The sequence below is a fragment of the Melopsittacus undulatus genome, chromosome 6 (genome assembly GCF_012275295.1).
Source record: "Melopsittacus undulatus isolate bMelUnd1 chromosome 6, bMelUnd1.mat.Z, whole genome shotgun sequence".
NCBI lineage: Eukaryota > Metazoa > Chordata > Aves > Psittaciformes > Psittaculidae > Melopsittacus > Melopsittacus undulatus.
The window spans coordinates 32,075,126-32,099,444 of NC_047532.1; the positions used below are offsets into that span (position 1 = coordinate 32,075,126).

Consider the following 24,319-nt stretch of genomic DNA (forward strand, 5'->3'; position numbering starts at 1 on the left):
GCCTCATCGGCCGATCGGTCACCGCAGTCCCCGGGGGCGCTGCTGCCCACCCTCCTCCCGCTGCCCCTCGCAGGGCGGGCGCCGCCATTGGAGCCTGCGCAGTGCAGTCAGGGAGCCCTGCTCTGCTCTGCCCTGCGCGCCCGCGGGGCTGACAGCGCCGGGGGGTGCTCCCCTGCTCTCTCCGGTGCGGCAGCGGGCATCCGGAGTTGCACCGCGCCATCATCCCGCTCGCGTTCTAATGGGCCTGGCGGAGCCGGTGCCATGGCCGCCTTGTATCAGAGTGCGGACCCCTCCGCCTCGGCCTCGCCGAACAAGCTACTGGCGCTGAAGGATGTGCGACAGGTGAAGGAAGAGACCACCCTGGACGAGAAGCTATTTCTGCTGGCCTGCGATAAAGGTACCGGGCCCGGTGCCAAGCCTGGCCCCGCCTGTCGCACCGTCGGCGAGCGGAGGCCGCGGCCGCTCGCTCTGAGGGCCCGAGCAGCATCCAGCCCCCCGGCGGGAGGCTGGCTGGGAGCAGATCCTGCAAGGGCCCGGAAGGGTACCGGGGGTAGACGACGGATCCTCGCCGTGCGCTGCAGGGGACACCGCGGCGGCTGAGCCCGCCCGCGCCTTGCCTTAGCGCCCGGCTCCTCCTGCTGAACCCGGAGCCATCGGCACCGGGGGACAGGAGGCGTTGGGCCACGTACTCCTGTATTCGTGAGGGACCTCGCTCTGTGTCGCAGGAGTTCATGCTTGCTGCGCTCACTGTTAAAAGTGTCCGTGGGTATATAGTTGTAGTAAAACTTGCTTATCTAGACATCCCCACAATGCGACAGTTTTACTGTGATTTGCACCCAGGGTAGTGGATGGGAAAATATTTTCTTTTCTAAAATGTTTTTAGTTAGTCGTGAGTAGAAATAAAGTCTTAAACTGCTCTTAACATGTCCAAAATGCCGGACTCTGATGGAAGCTTTTAATAACGTGCTGGATTATTACGGGTGCTTTAGGACATATGCAGGGTTGTGGAAGCTGGTGTGTTTATACGCAGAGCTGCTTGCTACCTGTTTGTTTAGGTTAGTTGGCAGTGGTAGGAGTATTTCTGCAGTGACGTTAGCCAGCGGGCGTTAGAAGTTTGTTCTGGTGCTCTCTATGGCTCGGCTGCCTGCAGCCATGCTCCTGGTGCATGTCTGTCCTGAAGATCAAAAAGAGCCTCAGCTTTCTCTCCAAGTAAAAACAGAGGCTCAGGGAGCTAAACGGATGCACAGCAAAAAGTGTTAAAAATAAAAAATCATTTGTATTAACAACTGGTTTAGTACTCTTGCAGACTCTGCACATGGGAGTAGTGAACATACACTTCTTTAAGTATGCTACACTACAGTGTGTCATGGTCTTCTACGTTGCAATATACTTTGTTACTGTAAAAACAAAAATAATTAAAAGCTTTTCTCTTTGGCAAGAAGTTTCAATTAAACAGAGTAACACTAAACAGGGCAACCTAGTATATCTATGCTTCAGTCAAATAAGAAATTTCAGCTTACATACTGTAAGTCATACTGTAGTTCGATTTAGTTGCTAATCAAACTCGCTAGCTTGAATTTTATAACATTGTAGCATCATATCACACCTACTTTATAATATATGCATGAGAATTGGAGTGATGGGAAAAGGACTGATGTGGCTTCTGCTCAGTGAAGATACAGACCTATTTGTAGCATTGTAAAAGGGGCTTCTCTGAGCCTATGGTTCTCTTGAACAGAGAAGCCTTCTCTGATGCACTTGATGTTTCCTCTGTCTCACAGGTTATGTGTGAGCTATTGCCCCGGTTTTGAAAGTACCTGAGCTTTTGTGTGTGTTTGCTTATAAGACTGGAACTAAAAGAGTGGATTAAAGTATATGACTTAGTGCTTCCCTGGAAGAGACCTTCTGAAATACCTTCGGTTTCCTCCCTGATGAGAGAATGTTTATCTACCACAATCTCTTAGCTGTCTGACAATACGCGATGTCTGTTGTCAGCTATGGACTGTTGTCCATTGGTAGCTGGTTGATAGCTGGTACTTACAATGTTCACATGCTTTTATTACTTTGTAATAATATTGACATTCATATGTTACTTGTGCAGGTGACTATTACATGGTTAAGAAACTCTTAGAAGAAAACAGCTCAGGCGAAATGAACATAAATTGTGTGGATGTGCTTGGACGAAATGCAGTTACCATAACCATTGAAAATGAAAACTTGGACATACTGCAGCTGCTTTTGGATTATGGCTGCCAGGTATACAACACATAAGTTACTGAAAGCTTTCAGTTTAGTTCCTGATCTGTGTATTCTATTCTTTGTTAACCTGTCAGAATTTGGAAAGAAATAGAGTGTGCTTTTATAGGCAGTTCAGTTCTTTTTCCATGTCATAACTGTGAAAGTGTTTTCTTCTCAGTAATTTTTTTAGTGGGAATTTTATTAGCATGGCAAATACATAAGTAACGTTTTCAATAATATTAACAAATCTGAATTTTATTTGAAGGGTTATTCCTGTGGCAGAGATAACATTTACATTATCTTCAAAATAAACAGTTTTCAGTCAGTGCATCATATTAAAAAGTATAGAATACAGAGATCTCTTTGGCTGTGGAATATAGTAACTTAAAATGGTAGCAGTTAAAAAACTTTACATTATATTAGATGATTTTTAAGTTAAGGCAAACTTGCATTTTAATAAATTACAGACCAGTCAGTCTCACCTCTGTGCCTGGCAAAATCTTGGTGCAGATTCTCCTGGAAGGCATGCTAAGGCACATGAGAAATGACAAGTTGCTTGTTGACAGCCAACATGGCTTCACTAAGGGGAAATCCTGCCTGACCAATTTGGTGGCCTTCTATGATGGGGCTACAGAAATGATGGACAGGGGTGGAGCAGTTGATGTCATCTACCTGGATTTGTGCAAAGCGTTCAACACTGTCCCACAAGACATTGTCTCTAAATTGGAGAGACATCAATTTGATAGGTGGACCACTCGGTGGATAAAGAACTGGCTGGATGGCAAAGAGTTGTGGTCAATGGCTCAATGTCCGGCTGGACAGCAGTAATGAGTGGTGTCCCTCAGGGATCAGTGTTGGGACCGGTCTTGTTCAACATCTTTGTCGGTGACATGGACAGTGGGATTGAGTGCGCCCTCAGCAAGTTTGCCGATGACACCAAGCTGTGTGGTTCGGTTGATACGCTGGAGGGAGGGAATGCCATCCAGAGGGAGCTTGACACACTTGTGAGGTGGGCTGATGCCAACCGCATGAAGTTTAACCATGCCAGGTGCAAGGTCCTACACCTGGGTGGGAGCAATCCCAGGCACAGCTACAGGTTGGGCAGAGAAGAGATTCAGGGCAGCCCTGCAGAGAAGGACTTGGGGGTGTTGGAAAATGAACATGAGCCAGCAGTGTGCGTTCACAGCCAGAAAGCCAACCGTATTCTGGGCTGCATCAAAAGAAGCTTGACCAGCAGGCTGAACGAGGTGATCCTGCCCCTCTGCTCTTGTGAGACCTCACTTGGAGTATTGTGTGCAGTTCTGATGTCCTCAACATAAAAAGGACATGGAACTGTTGGAACAAGTCCAGAGGAGGGCCATGAGGATGATCAGGGGACTGGAGCACCTCCCATATGAAGACAGGCTGAGAAAGTTGGAGCTGTTCAGCCTGGAGAAGAGAAGGCTGCATGGAGACCTCATAGCAGCCTTCCAGTATCTGAAGGGGGCCTACAGGGATGCTGGGGAGGGACTATTCATTAGGGACTGTAGTGATAGGACAAGGGGTAATGGGTTAAAACTTAAACAGGGGAAGTTTAGGTTAGATGTATAGGAAGTTCTTTACTGTTAGGGTGGTGAGGCACTGGAATGGGTTGCCCAGGGAAGTTGTGAATGCTCCATTCCTGGCAGTGTTCAAGGCCACGTTCAGACAGAGCCTTGGGTGACATGGTTTAGTATGAGGTGTCCCTGCTTATGGCAAGAAGTGGTGGAGCTAGATGATCTTAAGGTCCTTTCCAACCCTAACTATTCTATGGTGCTATGCATTCTGCAGTACTTTCTTGTTAAGCTTGACCTCTGCTTGATGGCAGAGGTGGTTTCGCAACAATACTTCCTTACTGTATGCAACATCTCTGCTGCTGCTAGAAGAGTTGTAGCTATGATGCTATAAGTATGTAGGGCAGGGAAAGGTAGTGTCTTTTGTTAGGTTGTTTGATACTGGCCAAGGAAAAATACAAGCTTTCCTCTGCCTAGACCTCCTTTTTAGTAGCAATAATAAAAGCTGTGTCTTTTATTTATAGAGTAAAAGTTTGAGTTTTGTAAAGTTAATTAAAAAGAATAATATAAACTGTAGGGAAAATAAAATGACAAGCTGCTTAGTTCACCTTAAGAATTAAATTTCACAAGTAGATACCACCGTGGGAAAGAACCCTGAATACAGGGCTTTACCACAGGACTCTGAATACAGGGCTGAATTATCCCATATACTTGTTGTATGGGATACAAGTTGTACACTTGCTGTTAATGTTTCAATAACCTGGTAAACTGTCCATTAGAACTAGATTTTTGCAAGTCTCTTATATCATCTTTGCTCTATAGTAATTTTTACTAATATATTAATATTAAAAATATGTAAAAAAAATAGTTTGGCTTCATATTGACTCTTTATGGTGTTTAAGTTACTGTTATTTTCATATGAGACTTGTTTTCTTTCCCTAGTCATCAGATGCACTTTTGGTGGCTATTGATTCGGAAGTGGTGGGAGCTGTTGATATTCTACTTAATCACCGACCAAAAAGATCTTCCAGACCAACCATTGTAGTTGAGTGCTGTTATACCTTAATTTTTGGTTGGAGAGTGTGGGCTATTGTGTTCTGGGTAACTGTGTATTTAAAACAACGTTAAATTAAATTCTACATCTCCAAGGTGATACAGTCAGGACATTTATAGCATCTGTTGTCTTAAAGAATAGAATACATTAATTTGCTTTCCCACATAAGGAATCTAGTGAATTTGTATGTGCCAAATTCTAACAGATGCCTAGTTAGTCCAGAAGAGAGAAGACAAAAAAGTGGTTCTAAATCTTTTCTTGTAGGCTGTTTGCAAGGTGATTAGCAACCTTGACCTATAAAGGCTATGTATATAAAGTCATATGTTGAAGCTTCATAGATGTTTTTTTTAGCAATTTTATAAACATCATATTTTCACCTTGAAATTGATCAGTTGAAATTTGTCTTGGCAATGCTGAAGTATCAAAGTTTAAAAGCTCACAAGTAGAGATAGAGGGAGGTATTTATGTAACAGTATATTACAGTCAGGATAGTTTTGTGGGCTTAATAAATATACTCTGTTTTTATTCTTCCAAACTAGAGCAAAATGAACTTTTAAATATAATGCATGTATATTGGAGAAGGTAGGCACTGAGTGTCAGACTTTCTGTGTAAATAAAGCAAAAACATTTATGTGTCCGTTTTTCTTTTTCCAGGGTTAATCTGAGAGATGTTTGAGTGTTGTTACAAATTCTTCCTTATTTTTATGTCATGAAACACAGGAAAGTGTTCTGAAAGAGAGATTGATTGTTGAAAAGTCAAAAAGCCCCTGACATAGAAACACTAGTTGATCTGTATGTAGTAAATTTAGATACTTCCTACCTTTTATTCCAGAAATTAATGGAACGCATTCAGAACCCAGAATACTCTACGACCATGGATGTGGCACCTGTCATTTTAGCAGCTCATCGTAACAACTATGAAATTCTTACCATGTTGTTAAAGCAAGATATATCATTACCCAAACCTCATGCTGTAGGCTGTGAATGCACACTGTGTACTGCAAAGAACAAAAAAGATAGCCTACGACATTCCAGGTAAGACGTACAAGTAATAGACAATAATAAAGAAAATCTTGTCTTAATTCTCTGCTATTGATTGGATCAGATTCAGTATATTTTCTTTATCTCTCTAGTGAGGTTTATGAGTGGGTTCCTTTTATATATTGTAGCCTTTATTGTGTGAGATAGTAAATCTTGGGAATGGGTTGTGCTTGAAAAGGCTGGTGGGATCCAGCGTTTCTTTCATTTTAGTTTTATACTGCTAATCACTGTGCATATTAAGCTAAGTGCCTTTGCCTTTCTACCAGTTATGTCATAAACCTTCTAGCTATCTTTGGTTTGGGAGCATAGGATCTATGCAAATAAATTTTTTCTTAAGTTAGTTAATACTTGGTTTTTTTGTGCCAGAATGAGGAGGTGGATAATTCTGTATCCTTTTTCTAAGAGTGTTCATATACTATGGGTTGATGAATGAAACTAAAGGCATTCTTTTTTTCTTCAGTATTTTTGAAAGTAGAAAGCTTTTTAATAAAGATTCAAATGAGGAGAAGGATTTGCCAGTCTTAACAATATTTTGTCTGGGTAATTTGGTAAGAATGCAATTTAGTACATGAGAGTTGGGGTGAAAAAATTAGAGATCAAAGATCATAAATGCACTGCAATTACTATGTACAGTTAATTATTACATGATTACTCCAGTATGTATGCAAATTGCTAAAAAATAATGGGAGTGACAGGATAATTGTTGCTGACTATCAGCTACTATAGACCACGTTCTGGTATCCATCTGATACCCCATGTCAGTAACTTCAGTATGAGAAAAGGTGTCAAGATATCCCAGGCAGACAAACACTAGAAATGTTTGAGATAACAGCTCTTAGTTTAAACTAGAATGGATAACAGGCATCGTTTCAATATTCATGATCCAGTAGTTTTGCAAGAGGAAAACATCCCTTCAGATGCTTTTGCTGATTTTTTTTTTTATTGCACGTAAATGCTCCCCACTGTTTTTAATTTAGTTTGTTAAAATAGAAGATTGCCTTAAATGCTTCACTTCCCTCTGTTATTTCCACTTGAAGAACCATAAGAGCTACTGTGTAACCTTAAAAAATGTCAGATTTCATCAGTACCTGTTGTCTTAACTGATGGCCTTCTGCTGATGTACTGATAATCATTGAAGTAGTGAGGAAAAGAAGTGGGAACCAGTTTGGCTAATTCTTGGTACACTAGAGCAATAGGGATTCTAAGTCTGTGAAGGACAATGTCTTCCATAATGTATCACATTCAGTGTGTGTAGTGTCTGATTTTAAGAAATCCAATTGTTTTGTCTTTCATCTGACTGCATTATGCCAACTTTTGCAATAGGTTCTGTTTTGATACAACTAATCAAATGAAACATCTTCATTTTGCTTGACATTCTTTTCTCACAGGTTTCGCCTGGATATTTATCGGTGTTTGGCCAGTCCTGCTTTAATAATGTTGACAGAGGAGGATCCAATCCTGAGAGCTTTTGAACTCAGTGCAGACTTGAAAGAATTAAGCCTTGTTGAAGTTGAATTCAGGTAGGAATTAAAAACACAAACCAACTAATAACTTTGTGGAATTAAATACATAGAATTATGTATGCATTAGAAAAGGTTTATTTTTTCTTTGTAATTGGAGTGTTTAAACTGATGATTGACATAGTAACAACTTATATAATTCATACCTCAGTAGTAGTCACTTTGACAGTTTAATTACTTTAAATCCTTTTAGTGTAGACAGTTCAGTGTGTATAGTTGCACCAACAGTTCAAATTTCAGCGCTACTCTGGAAAAATAAGTAGAAAACATGCTAAATGCTGACTTATTTCAAGATTACTTACCTGTTAATTGTAACAGTATCTCATTAGTACTCTACTTTTTTTCCCCTGCATCAGGGTAGAAGTATTGTTTATACTGACCTGACTTATGTTAAGAGTTGTTTTGGGTACTGTTTCTTAATTTTGCTCCTTATAAGCCTTGGAACAGCACATGTGTGTGCATATGTGTATAAAGTGCATAGATGTATAGAAGACTTCATGTTCACAATGCCTTTCTATTTAATGAACATATGCTCAGTTTAGTTTTATGTTTAAACTATGCAGGTTTCTACCATTTTGAAACTTAGCAGCACAAAAGCTTTCAAGAACAGGAAAGCAAATGTTTGTAGGGGGTAAAATTCTACTTTCCTAAACAACATAGGAATTTTCTGGTATTATAAATGATTGTCTTTCTGTGCTGAGTGAGACAAGTAAATCATCTGGTTTCTGTAGCTGTGTTTATTACATTAATAAATAGTGTTCAGTGGACAGACTTTGATTTTCAGATAACAGGAATAAGCAAAACCAAACTAAAGTCCAAGTAGAAATAATGACTTATTAGTGCCATATTCTGTGACTGCTACACTTTCACATCTTTTGGAAATAACTCCAAGTTTTAACTTTTTATATGAAATTCATAAGAATTTGTATACTCGAAGTCTGTTTCCCAATTTTTCTCTGCCAAATGGAGTTGCAGACTAAACTGAAGTATAATTGTCATGTTACATGGTATCATGTTACAGAGTTATCTTCAGAATGCTTAGTCTTTGACATATGGCTGTTGGTTTGCGGGGTTTTTTAAATGTCTTTAGCATAACATACAATCCCAACCAAAAATGAGTAGTTAATGGTTTAATGGAAAATATGTGAGCAGTGTAATAGTATGTACTGTTTCTGTGTCTTTCAGAAATGATTACGAGGAGCTAGCTCAACAGTGCAAAACCTTTGCTAAAGATTTGCTTGCACAAGCACGGAATTCACGGGAGCTAGAAGTTATTCTGAATCACACATCCAGCGATGAACATGTAGACAAGCGAGGATTGTTGGAAGAGAGGATGAACTTAAGCCGTTTAAAACTTGCAATCAAGTATAATCAAAAAGAGGTTTGTCTTTACAGTAATTTGATAACCTTTCCATCTCATATTTTGCTAGTAATTAATTTCATTTGTTGTTCTGCCTCTAGGCATAGAAATGTAAATAAATTTGTATGGTGTGAACATCGGATGTGAAAATGGGAAATGGTATCGCAAGATACTGAGTGTTTCTTCAGTATTTACAGTGGAGAAGAATGTATTTTCTGTATTGGAGTATAGACTACTGCTCTTTTATGAACAGTTCTGATAGTGGTAATGATTTGAACAGATCCTTAGTAAATACTTTCCAAGGGAAGCATGGATCATTAGGGTGCCATATGTGATTTATCACTTTTTCACTTGTCATTAGCTGTTCAGCTTTGGCTCAGGCCTTGTCTGTGCTGTTCATTTATTATGTAGCACAGGTCTAACTTATGCTAGTGTAACTGAATAGTGCCTCTGTTCCAGAATAGTAGGACCTTTTTACGCCATCAGTATGGAACTTATTTTATGCAGTATGTTATCATTGTCTTTACCCTTTCACAAATTACAACTGTATTTTTGCTGCGCCAGAAGGCAAATGGGTATTTGTGAGATTCTAGTATAAGGTGCAGGGACAGAGAAACATGCAAAATCCATTTTCAGTTAGCATTTGCAGAAGGCATTGTAATTGTGCCCATTCAACATATCTAGGCTTAAACTGTTTATGACACTTTAAAAGCACATAGTGTTTAAAAGTCATAAGCCATAGTTGTGGAATGTGCTAGAATTACACATTTCTGGTATGCATTAAACAAGCATACTGAAATATTTCAGATGTTCTTATGGTTTTGAGCATGGCGTTTTTTTACCACAACAGTGGTTGGAGAATAATAACATTTTTTGTGTGGTATGAGGAAAGTATCTTCACAGAATATGTGTTATTCCTGGCAGATTTACAATAGAGACAGTTTTTTTGTGAAGCTTACTAAAATGCGATGATAAAATCAAGGTTCTTTTTGTATTAAATGACAAACCGTCCTCTCTTGAAATAGATTTTGCTGTACCTCCATGCACATAAGCACCTGAAATTTGAAACTACATTTGCATAATCTACATAATTTTCAGGCCAGAATGCCCTTCTTTGAGGGATTGATACAGCATTTACTCTGATGTAAAATTAACCCTGCTGAATAGAGCCATACTGATTTTAAGAACTGACAGGTATAAAACTCCTCAGCCACTTTAGGCCTCACTTTACAAGGCATTGCGTTTTACAATGTGGATAGTATTTTACAATAATAGTATCTTATTCTTCAGATAAGGTCAGTGTATTTTATGATAACAAACAATGAAACTAAGGTATGATGTTATTTATATGCTGGATTTGTAAATAATTAAAAATAATTCTTAGGCTGAAAACCATTGAAAGTCTAGTATGTATAATTTATATTTAGTTGCTGGCTTTAGCAGGAAATTAAAATAATTAGTGTGTATAATCACAGTGGGTCCATAGCACTTTTGTTCTCTTACGAGATTACTTCAGCTTAACATTCTTGACTTCTGTTCACTGGTAACTACACATAGTTTGAAAATTAATTTTGATAATGTAAATTAGTAATCTGTATTAAGAAACCTGAGACTGATTTCTTGTTTGTTTCTTTTCCTCCCTCCTCCAGTTTGTTGCTCAGTCTAACTGCCAGCAGTTTCTGAACACTGTATGGTTTGGACAGATGGCAGGATATCGACGCAAGCACACATGCAAGAAAATTTTGACTGTTTTGATGGTTGGCATTTTCTGGCCAGTTCTGTCCCTGTGTTACTTGTTAGCTCCTAAGTCTCGAATAGGTCGCATAATTCACACTCCTTTTATGAAGTTTATTATTCATGGAGCTTCATATTTCACATTTCTGCTATTACTTAATTTGTATTCTCTTGTCTACAATGAGAATAAGAAGAATACAATGGGTCCAGCTCTTGAGAGAATAGACTATCTTCTGATAATATGGCTAATTGGTAGGTATGATTTGAGGAGATTGGATAACAGTTGCTCATGTTCATAGGCTCATAGAATGGTTTGGGTTGGAAGGGACCATAAAAATCATCTCTTTCCACACCTCCCACTAGACCAGGTTGCTCAATGCTCCATCCAAACTGGCCTTGATTGAGCAATAATTTGTACTACCTGGTGAAATTGAGCATGATACTCATTGCTTGACTGAAATTTGCTCTCACAAGGGTAGTGTTACAGGGAAAATAAGCCAAATACATTTTGAGGAAGAGATGACAAGTGTTACAACAATCTGGAGTTATCACATAAAATGATCTACAAGAAACGGAATATTGTAGGATCTAACAGAGGAGGTATGTGAATTTTTCTTTAGGACTGGTAGCATTCAGAGTGATGCAAGTGAGATTCAGTTGTGCAATAGAAAATGAATGTAAAAGCTCTGTGTCTTCCTAGACATTTTAAAATTCTGATCTTGAGGAGGAGGGGGAAAAAACAAAACAAACAAATGAAAAAAACCTCAACAAAACACAAAATAAAACCCAACCAACCAAAAAAAACCTCAAAACACCAACAAAAAAGAACATGAAGGCAAAGCACATATGTGTTCTTCAGATAGATAGTTTTGTAAGAGCCTGTCATAAACTAGTTTTCCTCGGTGCTAGATAAAGGAATAAAATTGATTCAGACATCAGTTTAGTTTTTTTCCAACAACTTTTCATGAATAGGTAGTATTATTCAGTATGTAGCTGGTTTAATCACTGTGAGTCAGTTCTGGTTTGTTTTTTCATCAGCCAACAATCCATGGAACTTTTAACTTCTTCCAGCTCTCTTTTAAAAGAAGTGTTTGGACAGTGCTCTTAGAGATACGGTTTAATTTTAGGTTGCCCTGTGTGGAGTCAGTGATTGGAGTTGACAATCTGTGTGGGTCCCTTCCAACTCAGGATATTCTATGAAGTCTATAAAGTAATAGGAGCTTCTTAATTACTTGTGGCTGTGTATGATATTCTGAATATTACCAGTAAAATAGTTTTTTTGAAAACCTGAGATCTTTATGTAATTGTAAAATAGTGGCACAGAAGTTCTGGCTTAGAAATATTTTCTTTATACCAGGAAGAAGAGAGATTTGTAAGTCTTTTAATAAAGTGTACATAGCACACTTTTTCTTACTATGCCTTCCTACATTGCTGTGAAGCTGACTCAACAAATACAATCACACATAACTGATTTTTTTTTCTCCATTCACTGGGTCTTGCTCTAACTATTCTATGATTCTGCTGGGCCAAAGTTTGAGACAAATTGCAAAGTTCTACAAGCTGAACCAAGTCTTAACAGTTTTGAGCTACCATTTATACACATGCTCTTGTCTTAAATACAGTAGCATACAACTGAAGTACTCAACCCCCCCCAACCATTAAACAACTGATTACTCATAGAAATCAAAAGTATCATTATATTTAATCTAATGGTCCTTTCAAGTTCTATAAAATGTCAAGTCCGTAACAGATATTCAGTTAGTAAAATTCTTAACAACTGTATTTTTCCATACAGCCAGACATGGTTAACAATAGTAAAGTCAAGCTTTCTATAAAGATCCTGAATATTTAAATGTATGTTGCTCTTAGTTAAACTTCAGTTTTTGTAGTCTTAAGTCGTGGTCTCTGCTGATGTTGTTACCTAGGGTAAGAAAGGTTCCTACTTTTTGGATCTTTTCAGTAGCAGTTACTGAGCTGATTACTCTTAAAATTGTTTTTTGGAAGTGTGTAGGGCTTATAAAGATATTTGGTACTTTACAGAGCACTATAATGCTTTCTGTATTGCTTTTGGAAAAAAAAGTAAATATTTTTCAGTCAGAAGCAGCATTTATATTCTAGCCCTCTACTTTTATTTGAATTCAACCATTTTTCATCCATTTTTTTTTCCTATTCATTTCCATTGTTTTCTAGAGAATGTGTTTCTTCATTAAAAAGTAGTCTTGAAAAGGTTAAACATCTTGTTGCCTTAGGATTAATGTTTGTAATCCAGTACAGAGCTTCTCATAAATTTTATTAGGTTACTCCATTTCTTTATGCTAAAAAGCCAGTCAAAATGCTTTGGTTGTAAAAGAATATCTGTTAAGTGCTGTGGCTTGACTTCTCTGGCTTTATTTTTTCCTGCAGGAATGGTGTGGTCAGATGTTAAAAGACTCTGGTATGATGGTTTAGAAGATTTTTTAGAAGAATCCCGTAATCAGCTTAGTTTTGTCATGAATTCCCTGTATTTGGCAACTTTTGCCCTCAAAGTCGTTGCCCATAACAAGGTGGGTACCCATTTTCATAATTCCAGAGCTCCTGTGAGACTGCCTTGTCCTATCACTATAGTCCCTAATGAAGAGTCCTTCTCCAGCATCCACGTAGGCCCCCTTCAGATACTGGAAGGCTGCTATGAGGTCTCCACGCAGCCTTCTCTTCCCCAGGCTGAACAGCCCCAGCTTTCTCAGCCTGTCTTCATATGGGAGGTTCTTGGGCTCCCTGGACATTGAGCTGTTGACCACAACTCTTTGCATGCAGCCATACAGCCAATTCTTTATCCACAGAGTGGTCCATCTATCAAATGTCTCTTCAGTTTAGAAACAAGGATGTCATGCAGGACAGTGTCAGGCACTTTGCGCAAGTCCAGGTAGATGACGTCAACTGCTCTGCCCCTATTCATCAGTTCTGTAGCCCCATTGTAGAAGGCCACCAGACTGTGGGAAAGCAATTTTATAACAGCTTTGAGTTCCTTAGTTTTCAAATGTTCATCTTGAGACAGCAGAAGCTGTTAATATAATGCAGAATGTTTTCAGCCAAGCCAAAAGTTAGGGATCTGTGGATATTCCATGAATAGTTGAATAGTATCTAATGGATCTACTTTAAGGGTGTGTTTACTCCAACAGTTTACTTGTGACTGCCATTTTCTATAGTAATTCATAAAATCCGTTGATTGAACCTCAGGTCCTAAATTTTTCTAAATCTTTCTAAAACTGATAAAGACCAGGTATCACCACATTGCATGTGTTACCTTACTTTTCTTTGCAGCATTTTGATGTTGGTTTTGACTGAGGCATTTTACACTAGACAATGTACATGTTTACAAAGTAATGTGCTTTTTCAGCATGCAAAACAGAGTAGAAGGAAAGCAAAACAGATAAATAAATGGTTTGTAAGCAAGTAAGTGACAGAATTAAGTGCTGAAGTTAAATAATCAGAATTCTGTCTCCTTCTGGAATGGCTTTTTAAAATGCTTTTTTCTAAAAAGTGTGGTATCTGAAAGAGGTAAGTCATCTACAAATTGTTTATTTCTTTTATGTTGTTTCCTGCTTTGAATGCAGAAATAGGGATTGGTGCATGGGTGCATTGCTTTATTTATAATGTCAGTGATCCCAGTTTGTCCTTTTTATATTACAGTTTCATGATTACGCTGAAAGGAAGGACTGGGATGCATTCCACCCTACCCTCGTGGCAGAAGGTCTTTTTGCCTTTGCTAATGTTCTTAGTTATCTGCGTCTCTTCTTCATGTACACAACCAGCTCTATTCTGGGACCACTTCAGGTGAATACCATTAGTGCTTGAGAAAATATAAAACTTATTTCTAATTTGCTATAAAATATCTTATTGAAAAGAGAAAAGGAGAAGTGAAAGTAAGAAACTTGTAAAGTTAAAAATACAAGTGATATTAGATTGGAATTAGATTTTTTTTTAATCTCTCATGCAAAACATACTCATTTAGATGGAAAAAGGTAAGGATAAGAATGCAAAACGTAGTGTAATTAACTTTCTTACAGTAACTTTTCCATTATAACTGTACCTATATTGTCTTTTTGTTTTCATCTGTTGTTAGCTTCACATACTGCAATAATGTCTGCAGTCTGAAAACGAAGGATTAGGTTCTTCCTATAAAGTTATATACAAATGATTATCCTGATTTCTTACCTCTAAAAAAGACAAATGCATGAGGTGTGTAGCAAGGAAGAGGAATCAGAGGCCTTTCTGTTCATGTCTGTGATGTAGGGGTGCTCATTGACTTGCATTGTGCAAATTGCTTTAGTTTGAAAAATACAAATCTCCAAGGGTATTGTAATAGTCATCTATTTCTCACCAGTTATAAGAAGGGAGAACAGGTTTCTTCTTACTTGGAATTTTCTGGAGCCTTGCAGTGAGTAATAGTGGCAGTAAAAAAACCCAACACATTTTAATTATGTAATACATTTAATTCAGTCATCTGGAGATGGTGGCTTAACAGTCTTATGTTGTGATACTGGAACAGTGGAGACCACAACAGTTTCTAAGCAAATTTTTCACTTGAACTTAGAATTTAGCTTGATTTTGTGCAAATAGTTCTTCTCTTCCTGATTTGAGGGTGGATATGGAGTTTTCCACTGACTTTATGCCCTGCACTGTTTGTCTGTTCTTAAAAAAAAAGAAATCAACTGACAAAAAGTCTCATCTTATTCTTGGTGCTCTTCATCATGGTAAACTGCAGATAAAGCATGTGGACCCGAGGGTGCAGTATGATGCCATACAGGAGGTATACCCTTGGGGAGAGGGGAGGGAACATGGACTGCTATTAAGATATCACATGGATAGGATGCAGTTACCTCCCTGAATCCTTTTTAGATTAAAATGAGGAAGAAAGCTTAATTCTAAAAAACATGGTGGTAGAAATCGCTTCTTACTCCACTAGCAATTTTTTTTCCCTTCTGTGGTTTCTTTTGTTTAGCTTCAGTCGTCAGCACTGACTGGTACTGTTTCTTTGCTAGTGAAAAGCCCTTACAGACTAAAGCACTTGTTATTAAAAGCATAGCTTATTGAAAAAAGCTTTGCATAGGTATATTGCCAGGTTCTCTGGCCTTACTTCCTGGCGACTTATGACAACAAATCAGATCACAGAGTCATAAAATGGTCAGGGTTGGAAAGGACCTTAAGATCATCTAGTTCCAAGCCTTTTGCCACGTGCAGGGACACCTCACACTAGACCATGTGACCGAAGACCCTGTCCAGCCTGGCCTTGAACACTGCCAGGGATGGAGCATTTGCTATTTGGGCAGCCTGTTCTAGTGCCCCACCACCCTCACAGTAAAGAACTTCTTCCTTATATCTAACCTCAACTTCCCCTGTTTTAGTTTGAACCCATTACCCCTTGTCCTATTGCTACATTCCCTGATGAAGAGTCCCTCTCCAGCCTCCTTGTAGGCCCCCTTTGGATACTGGAGGACTGCAGTGATGTCTCCATGCAGCTTCTCTTCTCCAGGCTGAACAGCCCCAACTTTCTCAGCCTGTCCACATGTGGGAGGTCGTCGAGCCCCCAGTCATCCTTGTGGCCCTCCTCTAACCTTGCTCCAACAGCTCCATGTCCTTATGTTGAGGACACCAGAACTGTACAGAGTACTCCCAAATGGGGTGTCATGAAAGCAGAACAGAGGGGCCGGATGACCTCCTTCGACCTGCTGGCCATGCTGTCAGATGAATCACTGGGTTTTTTTTGCACCAATGATTATTCCCCCCTTATTTATTTATTTCATATTCCCCTATTACTGATAGGATTTAATTAATATAGCTGATTGTCTGCATTGTCACTTAGTTTGCAGGGTCTGTTGAATACAAAGGCACTTGGAATAAGCAGGGTAGTCATCCAGTGGTTATACTGATGGAATTTGTCCTAATGGGTCAAATTATTGCTTCTTTCTCTTTTCTAATGAGCAGGACTAGTTTTTAAGAGCTTTGTGGCAAGGGATGGCTTGTAAGGATGCTACAAGTAACACTATCACTGTTAAGTGAAAATACTTGGGAGCAGCATTTTTATTTAACTCTTCTTGTGCAACTAGAGCTATACCAAAGGAGGTTCTCAAGTAAATAATTTTGGCTCAGATCACCAGGTCTCGTATTGAGGCTTTAGGATCTAGGTGAAAACGTCCAGCTTGAAGGTTCAGCTCATTTTTATGAGTTGGAGTATTTAATCTTGCTGCTCAAATAATTATCTCTTAGGATATTTTTGATTAATACAGAATAGTCCTTTGAAAAGAAAAAATAATTGGTCTTTCTAAATCATTGTAAAAAGTACTTGAAAAAGAATGTTCATACTTCTTGTAAGCAGTTTAATATTACTGGAAGATGCTTGATTCTCCTTGCAGGATTTTCCTTGCTTCACTACTTGTCATTTTGTCTCTAGCTGTGACTATACTGCTGTTATTTTTATGTTTCTTTTATAAAATTTTAAATTGAAGTATACTTGCATACTTTGAAAAAATACTGAAGTTTTTATGTTGCAGCATTAGGCTTGTTATACAAATTGATTGAACACTGAACTCTGTCCACATTTTAAAGAGATTCACTGTTTAGTGTTCATTTATTTATGTACTAGATCTTCCACAAGTGTTTTATTAGGAGGCTATGTTATGAAATTTTCCAAGTAAATAAAAACAGTCAACAGTCTCCCCATTCAGTGGCACACTGAAGCTTATGTTATTACTGTTGGTCAGGACAGTTTGTGCAACAACTCCTAGAGTTTTTCTGAAAGTAGGTCACAAAGATCAAATGGTGGTAACCAAATATGGCATGGAAGCTCAATGGTAGGGGGGAAGAGGCAGGTACTGTGGTCTGTTGGCTATTGCAGTTATTTTTAAGCATTCAGTTACTTACTGATTAGTAAAACCTGTTTAAATACAGATTTGTAGGTTGACTGTGTGGTGGTTTATTATTGTTAACGAGAGGTAGCATATTATTTCCATAGACTAGATAATTTGTTTAAAAAGTCTTAGAAATTTTAAATACATAGAAAGGAGTAGCACGAGTATAGGAGGAGAGCAGTTGGTATTTGGTCTGTGTTATTACACTATTCCAAACAAAATAGTTTGGGGTGGGCTGCACTTTTTGTGTGTCTCTGTTTCATCTACTTGGTCTCTCTTGCCTTCAACCATGTATCAATTAAAAAGTAAATGTATTGTTCTTGGGGTGTTCTTTTTCTTTAAAGGGTTGGATGTGGTGGAACAGTATGATGTATAGTGCAATCATCCTCTGAGCAAATGGTACAAGTACTGCATAGCTCTGCCTGCAGTTGCATGTTCTCCATGATGGTGGCAAACTGCAAAGAATCAGAGGGGCTCTGCTGTGCAGCAGGGGTACTCGCTGAGATTGCAGCAGCATGGGAAAGGAGCCAGAGCTGGTACTGCATCTCCCAGTAAACTTGTGCTTGCAGAACCAGACCAGTGATACAGTTCTGAACTATGATTTGTACAGATTGTGATTCATATAGAATCAGGCTTTCCACACACACTGATTTCTTATACAGGATTAGATTTACCCAACCCCAATTTCTGTGTTTACATTCTTTATAATAGTATATTATTCTCTGAAGAAGTTTGTAGGAAGAGTAATTTAAATGATATAAACAGTTTATGCTGTGTCTGTAAAAAAATTTATGCTTATGACAAAGGCAAGTCACTGATTTCTCTGTGCTGGAAAAATGCACAAGCATAATTTTATTTTTATTTTTTTTTAAGATGCTGGGTTTGGGTTTTATTGTGGCTGGTGGTGTTGGGTTTGGGATTTTTTTGTACTGTTGCAAACTTCAGTATAGAATACTTTGAAATGGCAACTAATGATCTGAATTCAGTGTCCTATCTTCTATACACCCTTAATTTTTTTATGTGCTTCAAAACCTACATATTGTGTATATTTAAAATCTTACATAAAACATACAGTGAATTAATTCTGTATACTGCAGATGGGCTTTGGTATACTCCATTTTGATTAGTGATGAATTACAATTCCAAATGTTTTGATTAATTCAGTGAACTTATTGTTTTATTAACTTTCTATAATGGCATTTATGTTCAAATGCATTTCATTTACTGGTTTTATCTACTGACTTGTGAGTTCCTTATTACAGTTGGTATTACAAATATATAATTTTGTAGATTTTGTAGATATCTACATTGTAGATGCTATTGCTTATGGTTAATTAAAGGAGATGAACTTATTAGGTGATGTTAAAACTACTCAAATTTTCTTTCTGATATCTAGAATTTTTCACTGAAAAATGCTATGAGGGTAGCTCCTGATTTTGAGGTCTGTTTAGTATGTAAATTTCAAGTTAAACATTTAAAATGTAAGTAGATACTTTTTTATTGATAGGAGGATGAAGGAGAGATTACAAACAAAAAATAATTACATGTTTTACTAAAACTGGAAATAAATCTATTTCACAGATTTCAATGGGGCAGATGCTGCAAGATTTCGGAAAATTTCTGGGCATGTTTCTTCTTGTCTTATTCTCATTCACAATTGGATTGACACAACTTTATGATAAAGGATTTACTATAAATGAAGAGAAGGATTGTGCGGGTATTTTCTGTGAACAGCAGAGCAATGACACATTCCATTCGTGAGTCTAATATCTATGAAATAGCTTTATTGTTTCTAGTAATGAAACAAAACTGGAATTTTTCACTGAACTTAAATTTACAGTCAATAAACTCATTTTTGGTGTTTGCTTTACCTAACCAGATTTTTTTTCTTGTTTTTGTAGGTTTATTGGCACATGTTTTGCTCTGTTCTGGTATATATTCTCCCTGGCACATGTAGCAATCTTTGTCACACGTTTTAGCTATGGTGAAGAATTGCAGTCTTTCGTGGGTGCTGTTATTGTTGGTACATACAATGTGGTGGTTGTGATAGTATTAACTAAACTCCTTGTGGCAATGCTTCATAAAAGTTTTCAGCTGATAGCAGTAAGTGCTTTCTGATTAATTACCAGTAATTCCTAGCTGTATCTTTTGGATTTTGCAAAAATTTCTTCCTACAATGTGTAGACTAATCTACAGACCTCCGTGCATGAGCTCTGTCTCTGAGTTCACAAGGGGCATCTTTCCTTCAACTTTTATTTCCTTGAACTTTTTCTTTATGTTGATCAAAATAAAATGAGTACTTTGCATGATCAACATGTGCAAAGCTTTGGCCTTCTGGGAATTGTAGGCTTTCTTGATACAATGACTGTTCATGTCAAGATTATATTCTTGATAAGGCAGTGTTTGGGCATTTGATTGGGAGTTTTATACCTTTATAACTGAATTCTGTATTTAGAATATATAGTGAATTGAAGAGATCTGGTTTTATTTTAATTATTTAAGATTTATATATTCAAACAAATTTATTAAAATACTTTATAATCTATATATTAAAATATTATATAATCACAGTTAAATAACAGTTTTTCAGGTATGAGAAAATACAACTTATAAAATAGCCTGTTAATACTTTTCTTCTGATCTCTGTTAATGTTTCTGATACTCTAGAATCATGAAGATAAAGAATGGAAGTTTGCTCGTGCCAAGCTTTGGCTTAGCTACTTTGATGACAAATGCACGCTACCTCCACCTTTCAATGTTATTCCCTCTCCCAAGACTATCTGTTATCTTTTCAACAGTCTTAGTAAATGGATCTGCTCTCATACATCAAGTGGCAAAGTGAAACGTCAGAACAGTCTAAAGGTAAGAAATGACTGTGGGCTTTGAAGTGGGAAAGGTGCTGCTTGCTAAAATGAATTAGCAAATTGCTGCTTGAAGTTGCCTGTCACATGGTGAGTGCTACTAAGGTAAATAGGAGGTGTAGAATAACCTGTGTTGCATCCAAAATAGAAATAAGTAACTGTTACCTATTTCTGCTTAAATAAGATTCTATTAACTTTCAGTTCTGTGAATTTCAACCACCTTATCTCCAACCCTTAAATCCCCCAGAAATGATTTGGAAAAAATGCTTTGATTGATTGAAAGCTCAGATACCTCAAGGAAGTATGTGCTAATCTCAAAAATTGTGAGGTTATTCTGGTTATTATTTAGGCAAGGTAATTGTTTTAATCATACAGCAAAAGTGTCAAAACAAATAACCAAAAAGGATCACTGAACCTCTCTCACTGTTGGGGAAGGGATTTTTTTTTTATTTAGGCTAAATAAATGTTTTTATTGTACCCTGTAATTTTGCATACTGATTTTGCATCTTCTTGCCAACAAAAGTAACATAAAAAAAGTAATTCAAAGACTTCATGAAATGTTCACTGGGAGACATGCAGGATTATGGATGTCTTAATTGCTCATAGTTCAATTACCAAGTCAGGTAGACTACAATTTTTCACATCTTACATTTGCATTTTATATTCATCTTACATTCACATCTTATTTTCACATCTTACATTCACATATAATAATTTAATTTATATTTTGTTGGCAGTTTACATGCATTGTGTATTTGTGTCAGGATGCATCTATAAAATAACTTTGTTATTTTGTTCATGCTAATTCTGTATAATTGTGTACAGGCTTTAGATCTCAAAACTCACTTTTCAATAGTAAATGTGTGATGTTTGTTTAAAGGAATGGAGAAATCTGAAGCAGAAGAGAGATGAAAATTATCAAAAGGTGATGTGTTGCTTAGTCCACCGTTACTTGACTTCCATGAGACAGAAGATGCAAAGCACAGATCAGGCAACTGTGGAAAACCTAAATGAACTGCGGCAAGACTTGTCAAAGTTTCGAAATGAAATGAGAGACCTGCTTGGTTTTCGAACTTCTAAATATGCTATGTTTTATCCGAGAAACTAAGGCCTGACTTTTAAATGACAAGTGTGTACTTTTAGATACCTGTAGGTGAAAGTGTTGACCTAATTCTATGGACAGATCAAATAGAAGATTACTGTGCAAAAATACATCTGAAAATGTGCTTGCGTGAGTTGGACCTAAATGTGGAAGTGGTGGAAGTAATTGCAAAACCAGATACAGTAATTTTCTTAAGCTCTTAATCTTAGCGTGTGTATAAAATTTGTATATAGGAATTTTTTTAATGTTCCTCAGACTGTGGCTGTCAGATGTCAGAGCTTTGTAACTAGCACAGTGTTGTTTATTTCTTCTATTTTTGCTGTTTCTTCCTTTTTGATACTTGCTTTTGAAGTTGTGGGAGAAGATAGGCTTTTTAAAAGAAAAATCCAGCCTATGTTTATTTTTAATAGAAAAGTCAGATAAAGAATAATAGAAAATTTCCAGTACAGTTGGAAATTATGTTTGACTGTAGGTTACAGTGCATGTGAAGACTGTATGGCTCTGAAAGAGGCAGTTCTAGTGCCAAGTTTTATATGTTAACATTGACTGTATACTAATATTTGTAGAATACAGAAAATCAAATCATCAAGACTCTTCCCTTTTGTGGGAACACTGAAATTTTGAACTCAAAATAGACCAACCATTTCTTGAATGTTTATGGCTATATGTAAGACAATCAGTTCCTGCTTGAATTTTTCAGCTGTACCGCAGAAGTACATTTTACTATACATGTTAAGATTTGGAACAGAATTTTAAAACTCATAATGTTTAGTATCTTGGGGTTCTAAAAACAGGATGATTAATTATTTGAATTATTAAAACCTGTGATTTAACAAAAATGAGGTGGAGCACATGAGTGCTATTTGTTACCAATGCTGAACAGTTCCATTGAAACACTGTACACGTTGAGAACATACATTGAATCTGGTCACTGGGCAGATGTAGTTCAGAAAGACCTGCCTTAAACAGGTTTTCCATATCCTACTTTTAAACTTGTATTTCTTTTTTCCTTTGTTTTCACCACAATTTTTGCCAAGCTAAACATTTTGTGTGTGTGTGTGTGAGCAATACTAAGTTTTGTGAAAACATGTGATTTGACTTTGCTTACAACGGACAGTAAGGGCTTTGTGGGTTTTCTGTGCTGGAGGGTCCTGTATGGCTTTATATGCGTATATATAATTCAAGTTGACAACTTGTAATTGAGAAACGTGAGATTCCTGTATTTTTAATTATGAAATGAGTATATTTATGACAGCTTAAGGATTGATTGACAATTTTACTGTTACAGTGGTGATCTTCTAAAATGTCCGGAAGGCGCAGGTAGCCATAGTGGTCTTTGACTGCAGTTGATTTTGGGAGGTTACGTAAGTGGAGGCTTACATGGATGTTTACTTTTTTGAAGGAATTCTTATAAAACTTTCTTGTAAAAGTAATATATTTTCTGTACTATGAAATTACATATTTCTGAACTAGGGTTTAATATACTGCTTCTAGAAGTCTTATAGAGGGATTCTGATAAGTGTTGGCTTTTCATGTGAATAAGAAGCTAACCTCTTGTATTCAAAGTAAGGCGGATCAGTAAATTTTGTATTTGAACTTGAATCTTATGTTTGAATAATACACCAACATAAAAACTGTGTGCTGTGTATGTTACATATATCCAAGAAAGGAAGCAGTCTAATAAAGCTCTTTGAAAAATATGATTGTGTTAGTCATATTTGAAACATATTATATCAGGTACTGCATCAAAAGTAATTTCTTTGTCATGTCAGGATAATAAGTTTAAGGAACATAGTTGCTGTTAATGTGTTATTAACTTTTTTCCATGTGGACTCATCCTGTTAAGATTATTTAAATAGCTTCACACAGTGCCATGAAGTGATAGCTGAGCTAGTCCCAAACCAGCTAGATTGGATTCTAGATGCATTATTAGCTGCTGGCTGTGTTTTATGTGTGTGAAGCAGCATGCCAGCGTAGCTGTTTCTGATTGCTTTTGGTATGTTGAGCAAAGTCACTCTCAACTAGCTCAATCATTGTCAGGTGGGGAAGTTTTCTACTGCACTGCAGACATGTCCTTAGGAAGAATTAACTGCTTCCAGGCACTTTGGAGCTTGGGTTGGAGCTGGGGCTTCCAGAGGTTTTATTTGCCCCTGAAATACATACCTGTAAAGTGACAGATGCTAGGGAGAGAGGTCTGTTCTCTGTACTACCTTAGTTGTATGACACTTTGTATTGCAGCCTTCTTTGAGAGCTGTCGCAGGCTTTCTTGGCTACTGATCAATATGGTGTGCTTTTTACTGCTTGCTCACTAGAGCATTAGAATGTCTTTGTTCATGTGTATTAAACATACTATTGCTTTCTCATTTGGCAGTTTTTAATACTGGCTGTTCCAGAAGTAGTCTGCAGATGTTGATGCTCCGAGATCTCCCTCATGCACACTCACAGAACAGTTCTGGACCAGCACAGACAAAATCTTAGGTGTCTGTGATATTTCTTTAAACCGGGATATAAAAAAAAAACAACAAAAGCCAAGGCTGGGGCAGCTGGAATGTCCTGGGCTGGAGGATTCAAATATCTTTGTACAGATTTTAGTGTAAGTCATGAGAGGACCAGGTGGGTTTTTTGAGACTATTGAAAACCATTGATTTTTCTTTCCTTTCATGTTAATGTCTGTTTTGGAGCAAACTTTTTGATGAATGAAAAATGGAGATGGAAATTTTCAGGCTACCTCCATTTGCAGGAGAAATGTCAAAACCAGTCATTAAATGAGTGACAGAGCACTGGAACAGGTTGCCCGGGGGGGTTGTGGAGTCTCCTAGGTTGGAGATATTCAAGGCCCGCCTGGACAAGTTCCTGTGTGATGTACTCTAGGCTACCCTGCTCTTGCAAGGGGGTTGGACTAGATGATCTTTCGAGGTCCCTTCCAGCCCTTGGGATTCTGTGATTCTGTAAAGAAAACTTACTTTATGCTTTTGCTGAACTGTGATTTA

At 37.6% G+C, this 24,319-nt stretch overlaps 1 protein-coding gene across 2 annotated transcripts; it reads left to right on the plus strand.

Moving 5' to 3' along the window:
* The first annotated feature begins 112 nt into the window (after positions 1-112).
* On the plus strand, positions 113-23,029 carry TRPC1 (transient receptor potential cation channel subfamily C member 1). 2 transcript variants are annotated; one of them, XM_005147025.4, is made up of 13 exons: positions 113-397; positions 2,102-2,256; positions 4,713-4,814; positions 5,657-5,859; positions 7,254-7,385; positions 8,571-8,766; positions 10,395-10,731; positions 12,883-13,022; positions 14,149-14,292; positions 18,948-19,123; positions 19,268-19,469; positions 20,034-20,228; positions 21,108-23,029. In XM_005147025.4, the coding sequence occupies exons 1-13, from the start codon at positions 262-264 to the stop codon at positions 21,333-21,335; spliced, it is 2,346 nt and encodes a 781-aa protein (XP_005147082.1). In that variant the 5' UTR covers positions 113-261; the 3' UTR covers positions 21,336-23,029. The 2 variants fall into 2 exon arrangements, with proteins under 2 accessions (XP_005147082.1, XP_030903113.1); XM_031047253.2 differs by having other exon boundaries at positions 259-342.
* The last annotated feature ends 1,290 nt before the right edge of the window (positions 23,030-24,319 follow it).